Here is a 7,348-nt window from a genome sequence, read left to right as displayed (position 1 = left end):
TATCCAAATATTTCAGAAAATGTATCCACTGTATTTAAATATTTTAAAAAACGTATCCAAGATGTCCAAATAACATGGAAACATTATCCACATTGTCTAAATATCGTAGAAAGCTTATCTACATTATCTAAACATTGCAGGAAATTTATCCACGTTATCCAAGTATCTTAGAAAATTGATGCACTTTACCCAAATATTTTAGAGAAAACTTGGAAAATTTACCCTAGTTATCCAAACACTTTAGAAAACATATCCAAATATCTTAGACAATTTATGCGCGTTATCCAATTATTTTAGAAAATTTATCCACGGTGTCCCTATATTGTAGAAAACGTATGCGTGTTATCCAAATAACGTGGGAACATTATCCTAATATCATATAAAACTTATCCACGTTATCGAAATAGTTTAGAAAATTTATCCACGTTATCCGAACATTGTAGAAAACTTTTCCACATTATTTAAATATCATAGAAAATTTATAAACGTTATCCAAATATTGTAGATAATTTACCCACCGTTTCCAAATATTGTAGAAAACTTGAATAAGTTTCAAATCATTCAAATATCTTAGAAAATGTATCTATCCACTCTATCAAAGTATTTTTGAAAAATTACCCAAGTTTTCCAAATAACAAGGAAAACTTATCAAGGTTATTCTAATATCGCAGAAAACGTATCTAAATATCAGAAAACTTAAGCACGTTATCCAAATATAATAAAAAAAATTATCCACGTTATCCTAACATTTTAAATGAATTATCCACCTTATCCAAATATTTTAGAAACGTATCCACGTTATCCAAATATTGTAGAAAACTTATCAAAGTTTTCCGTGGAACGTGGAAACATTATCCACATTATCCAAATATCGTATAAAAATAGTAAATTTGTCCACGGCATCCAAATATTGTAGAAAACCTATCCAAGTTATCCAAATATCGTAAAAATGTATCGAAAAATTATACACGTTATCCAATTTTTTGGACATTTATTCATCCTCCTCTTTATTCAAATATCTTAGAAAATTTACCCTCGTTTTTACAAAAATTTATCCACGTCACCCAAATATTATTAAAAGTTAACCACGTTATCCAAATATTTTTCAAAATTTATCCACGGTTGCCAAATATTATAGAAAACTTATCCACATTATCCATATAACGTGGAATTCATGTTGACATTATCCAAATAGTATAGCAAACTTATCGAAATTATCCATATGACGTGGAAACCATATCAATCTTAACCAAAATTATGTAGAAAACCTATACATATTATCCAAACATGACTTTCTGAATCTCTGAATATCATGGACAATACTTAAAAGATGTTATTCGGAATCTTTTAAGCCTTGCTTATAATATTTAGATAGGGTGTAAGAATATTCCCATAGTTCAAATAAAGAGTAATCAATAATCACATTTTCCTTCCTTTACATTTTGGTTATAATCTCCTACTGTGTCTTAAAACAAAACAATTTCAAGTTGTTCATTTGCATAACACGGTTGACAAAATTGATGGATTTGAATAGGAATTTAATTGGCTAAATATAATGGAAGCATATTTTTTCAACTCCAACATCTGTGGCATGTTAACAATTAAAAAATAAAACTTCAATAAATTGACATAGACGTGAAGTTTTTTTTAATTCTATTCACCAATTAATTGACTAAATTTAATGGAAAATGTAGTAAGGAAACAATCCCATCAAATCACACAGGAGACAATTAAGCTCCAACGTGGGTTTTTATTCCGGTTATTTGCAATAGCAATTAAAAAGACCCGCATAATTTTGTTTTATCAAAAAAATTTCGGATGTTTATTTAATAAATTACAAAAAGCATTTACAAAAAAATGCATTCATTCCTTCGTTCCTTTACATTTGATCTTTGTGGCCAACATGACGATGACCATGTGGACGGCTGGAGTGCAAGAATTCATGTAGAGCATGCTTGCCAAAAGCCAATGTATGACCCTTGCTGTAACGTTCACGAATCTTTTGACATCTTGGAGTGTTGATCTGTGATTCAGCGGGACATCCCGAAACCATTTCACCAAACATACAATGATGCAATTCCATGGGTGCACTACTGCATTTGCCGACTGGTTTCAAATCCATATTCTTAATTTTGTCCAAACACTTATCAACATAACCTTCCAAGACGCTCGGTTGCATTGTACTGTCGGCTGACATTTGTTTCTTCAAACTGTCAATAACAGCTTGACGTTTAATATCACCATTTGCGTCCAACAAATTCAAAGTTTTGGCGACACATTCACTTTCGCAAATAATCAAATCCTTAATTTTAGCCATGTATTCACAGTTGAAGGGATCGAAGTTTTCAACATCGGCTGCAAATAAAAAAGAAAAATAAATTTAAAATACAATTATTTTTTAATTTCAGAATCATTTATAAAAATTTAACCTTATCCAAATTATTCAAATGGCTTTGAAAACTTATCCACCTTAGGTGGAAACCTTATCCTCGTTATTCAAATAATGTAGAAACATTATCCACTTTATCCAAATAATGTACAAACATTATCCACTTTTTTTTTTTTTTTTTTTTTTTTTTTTTTTTATCCAAATAATATGGAGACCTTATTCACGTTATCCAAATAAAGTGGGAACCTCGTACATGTTACCCAAATAAGATGAAAACCTTATCCACGTTATCCAAATATCATGGAAACCCTATCCTCGTTATCCAAATAACGTGAAAACTTTATCCTCGTTATTCAGCCAACGTAGAAACCTTATCCATATTTCCCAAATAGCATGGAAACTTATCCACGTTATCCAAATACCGGGGAACTCTTATCCACCTTATTCAAATAACGTGAAAAACTAATCCAGGTTATCCAAATAACGGAGAAACCTTACTCACGTTACCCAAATACCATGGAAACCTTATCCACGTTATCAAAAGAACGAGGACACCATATCCACGTTATCCAAATACCGGGGTACACTTATCCACCTTATCAAAATAACGTGGAAACTTTACCCACATTATCCAAATAGCATAGAAACTTTATCCGCGTTATCCAAATAACGTGGATAAATTATCCTCGTTATTCAGCCAACGTAGAAACCTTATCAACGTTATCCAACTAACTTGGAAAACTTCTCCACGTTATTTAAATAACGTAGAAACCTTATCCTCGTTATGCAAATAACTGCAAAACCTTATCCTTATTATCCAAATAAAATCGATACCTTATCCGTGACATCCAAAGTTGTTTTGATAACTTAAAAACCTTATCCATGTTATCCAAATAATGTGGAAACCTTATTCACGTTATCCAAATAACTTGGAAACCTTATCCACGTTATCCATATAACGTCAATAGCTATTCACGATATCCAAAGATATTTTGATAACGTGGAAACCTTATCCTTATGGAAAACTTATCCTCGTCATCCAAATAACGTGAAAACCTTATCCTCGTTATTCAGCTAACGTGAAACCCTTTATCCAGCTAACGTGGAAAAGTTATCAACGTTATCCAACTAACGTGGGAGACTTATCCACGTTATCCAAATAACGTCGATACCTATCCACGATATCCAAATAATTTGGAAACCTTATCCGCGTTATCCATATAACGTCAATATAACGCCAACGTGGGAACCTTATCCAGCTAACGTGGAAAACTTATACACATTATCCAACTAACGTAGAAACCTTATTCACGTTATCCAAATAACTTGGAAACCTTATCCACGTTAACCATATAACGTCAATAGCTATTCACGATATCCAAAGTTATTTTGATAACGTGGAAACCTTATCCTTATGGAAATCTTATCCCCGTTATCCAAATAACGTGAAAACCTTATCCTCGTTATTCAGCCAACTTGGGAACCTTATCTTCGTTATCCAGCCAACGTGGAAAACTTATTCATGTTATCCAACTAACGTAGAAAACTTATCCACTTTATCAAAAGAACTTGAACGACATATCCACGTTATCCAAATACCGTGCAACACTTATCCACCTTATTCAAATAACGTGGAAACCTTATCCACGTTATTCAAATAACATAGAAACCTTATCCACGTTATCCAAATAACTTGGAAAGCTTATCCGCGTCATCCAAATAAAGTGAATACGTGATCCTCGTTATTTAGCCAACGTAGGAACCTTATCATCGTTATCCAGCCAACGTGGAAAACTTATCCACGTTATCCAAATAACGCAGAAACCTTATTCACGTTTTCCAAATAACTTGGAAACCTCATCCGCGTTATCCAAATAACGTGGATACCTTATCCTCGTTATTTAGTCAACGAGGAAACCTTACTCACATTACCCCAATTAGCATGGATACCTTATCCACGTTATCAAGTGAACGAGGACACCATATCCACGTTATCCAAATACCGTGGAACACTTATCCACCTTATCCAAATAACGTGGAAACCTTATACACGTTATCTAAATAACATAGAAACCTTATCCACGCTATCCAAATAACTTGGAAACCTTGTATGCGTTATCCAAATAACGTCGATACCTTATCCACATGTACAAACTTATTTTAATAACGTGGTAACATTATCCACGTTATCCAAATAATGTGGAAACCTTATCCTCGTTATTCAGCCAACTCGGGAACCTTATCCTCGTTATCCAGCCAACGTGGAAAATTTATCCACGTTATCCAACTAACGTAGAAACCTTATCCACATTATCAAAAGAACGTGAACACCATATCCACGTTATACAAATACCGTGGAACACTTATCCACCTTATCCAAATAACGTGGAAACCTTATACACGTTATCTAAATAACATAGAAACCTTATCCACGTTATCCAAATAACTTGGAAACCTTGTACGCGTTATCCAAATAACGTCGATACCTTATCCACATGTACAAACTTATTTTAATAACGTGGTAACATTATCCACGTTATCCAAATAATGTGGAAACATTATCCTCGTTATTCAGCCAACTCGGGAACCTTATCCTCGTTATCCAGCCAACGTGGAAACATTATCCACGTTATCCAAATAATGTGGAAACCGTACTTACGTTATCCAGCTAACGTGGATACCTTATCCTCGGTATCCAACTAACTTGGAAACATGTTATTCAAATAACGTATAAACCTTATAATGTGAAAAAGGAGTATACGGGAATTTTCCACCATATTTTTAAGGATTGTCGAGGCAATAACTGCGGACCTTTTACAAATATTTTTAAAGTAATTTTTCAACATCTACTTACGATTATTTGTTCTCATTTTCATGGCACATTGTTTCTTGGTTTCACGGATCATGGCGAAATAAGTGGGATCATGTTTGCTCGATTCACAGCAGGTCAAGTCTTTTTTCACCATCATCATCATTTGTGGGAAATTGCCATCACATTCCTTGGATGGTTTCATCTCGTCCATTGCCCTCATTTCCTTCATTTCTACCATGGGTTTCATTTCTTCCACTGGTTTCATTACTTCCACGGGTTTCATTTCTTCCACTGGGTTCATTACTTCCACGGTCTTCATTTTTTCCACGGGTTTCATTTCTTCCACGGGTTTCATTACTTCCACGGGTTTCATTTCTTCCACGGGTTTCATATCTTCTACGGGTTTTATTTCTTCCACTGGTTTCATTTCTTCCACTGGCATCATTTCTTCCACTGGTTTCATTTCCTCTTGGACGGGTACAATTTCACTAACATCACGACGATGACGTGATAATAAATTTGCATTCAAAGATTCATATTCTTGGAAAAGGAATTGATCTTTAAAATAAAAACAAAAAACACAAACAGGATCAGTTAATTTTCTTATTCCTTTTATGCGGGGCACTTAATTTAGTTTTATTTAATTTAATCCTTTAAAACTTACTAAAATATGTATCCGAAAAATCGTAAGCATTAACCGCAATTAATGCCAAACTGATAACTGTTAAGAGTTTAAACATTTTGTTTTTTTTCGTAACTCGCTTGACCACTCGCGTGCTAATATTCAGAACGTCAAACTCTGAATGCTGCGAATTAAGCAAAGATTTTCAATTTTATAGAGTTGTTAAGAAATATTATTTGTAAGATTTGTTGTTGTTCTGCCCGTTAATAAGTGGGTGAGATTCTCAATGCTGCGGTATATCAGTTAGCAAGACAAATTTTGTTTTGATTGAATTTTTCATTAGAGGGAGATGACTTTCTTTGAAAGTCCGGTTACACTCGAAAAAAGATTTTCGTTGAATGTCAAACTAATTTACAAGTAACAAAATAAAAAACTAGGAGAGAATTTTAGAGTAGTGTTAAATGTAATGTAAAGGGGTATGACTTCCGACCCTTTGAGATAAGGAGGTGATTTTTGGAAAGGAAGGACATTTGTGCCATAAGTGTACAAAAAGTACCAAATCGCACTAAAAAATTTTGCTCAATTGGTATTGGGTGTTAGTTTACCCAATATCAATTGAACAGAATCTTAAAATTTGAAGAGTACAACATATCCTTGATATATTTGTGTCGAAAAAACCCACAGAAATATTTATTTGTATCCGAGAATAAAGAAATTCTTGGTAAAAAATCATAAAAAAAGGATTTTGAGCTATATCTCAAAACCAAGAGTTAATGGAAAAAAACCGTGACCGGATTCGACAATAACTCGACGATTTCAGTTAGAAACACAAAAAACTTCAGATGAAACATCCAACTTTTTTTAATTTTGTTCGCCAGTGTTATTAATTTTATACGAAAACTATTGGAAAAAAAGTAATCGAAGGTTGTAACTGGGCCGGGATAACTATGATAAACAGGGACATGAAATTAATATTCATTAAATTGACTTTTTGGAAAAAATTTTCCTTCAAAAGGTTTGGAAGAATATTTGGAAAAAACTCATTGGATTATTCTCAAGAGATGTTCAGGATTTCAGTACAGATACGTATTTAGATGGATATTATTTTAAACAAAATGTTTTGTACCATAAGCCGAAATAAACATAGATTTCTAAACTCTCCGATCTTCTACTTTGGATGCCTAGTTTTGTGACATCATCTCCAACTCATCGGTCGGCTCAAACGCACTAAGTTTTGCCTCATCTGCTTTCTTAAGTATTCATGCTTCGGATCCATACATAAGTACGGGTAGCATCAGTGTCTGGTAGAGTGCGATTTTTGTTTTACGAGAGGTGATTTTGCTTTTAGGGTGACGTAGGGGATGGAAGATACCAAGGAACGGTCCTGACCGGCTTTAACATGGCAAAGCCCAGGATTTATCTTGGTCCCTCTTTCATCTCAAGTGGACACTGACCTCCCCGTGGTGTCACCTGGGGAACTGCCTTCAACACCCGTTTAAGGTAGTGATCTTACATGTGACGCGCG

General features: G+C 33.9%; 1 protein-coding gene across 1 annotated transcript; it reads right to left on the bottom strand.

Annotated features, from left to right (window-relative positions):
• Positions 1 to 1,793: 1,793 nt before the first annotated feature.
• Positions 1,794 to 6,029, bottom strand: LOC141402843 (uncharacterized). Its single transcript, XM_073984841.1, has 3 exons — positions 5,866 to 6,029; positions 5,244 to 5,759; positions 1,794 to 2,355 (listed from the first exon to the last, which is right to left on the bottom strand). Exons 1-3 carry the CDS (start codon positions 5,939 to 5,941, stop codon positions 1,880 to 1,882), a joined length of 1,068 nt encoding a protein of 355 aa, XP_073840942.1. The 5' UTR covers positions 5,942 to 6,029; the 3' UTR covers positions 1,794 to 1,879.
• Positions 6,030 to 7,348: the final 1,319 nt, after the last annotated feature.

The sequence above is a fragment of the Musca autumnalis genome, unplaced genomic scaffold (assembly GCF_047663935.1).
Source record: "Musca autumnalis isolate F117 unplaced genomic scaffold, ASM4766393v1 scaffold_4, whole genome shotgun sequence".
Taxonomy (NCBI): Eukaryota; Metazoa; Arthropoda; class Insecta; order Diptera; family Muscidae; genus Musca; species Musca autumnalis.
The sequence above is the reverse complement of the archived record's forward strand: the minus strand, read 5'-3'. Positions and strand labels throughout refer to the sequence as shown.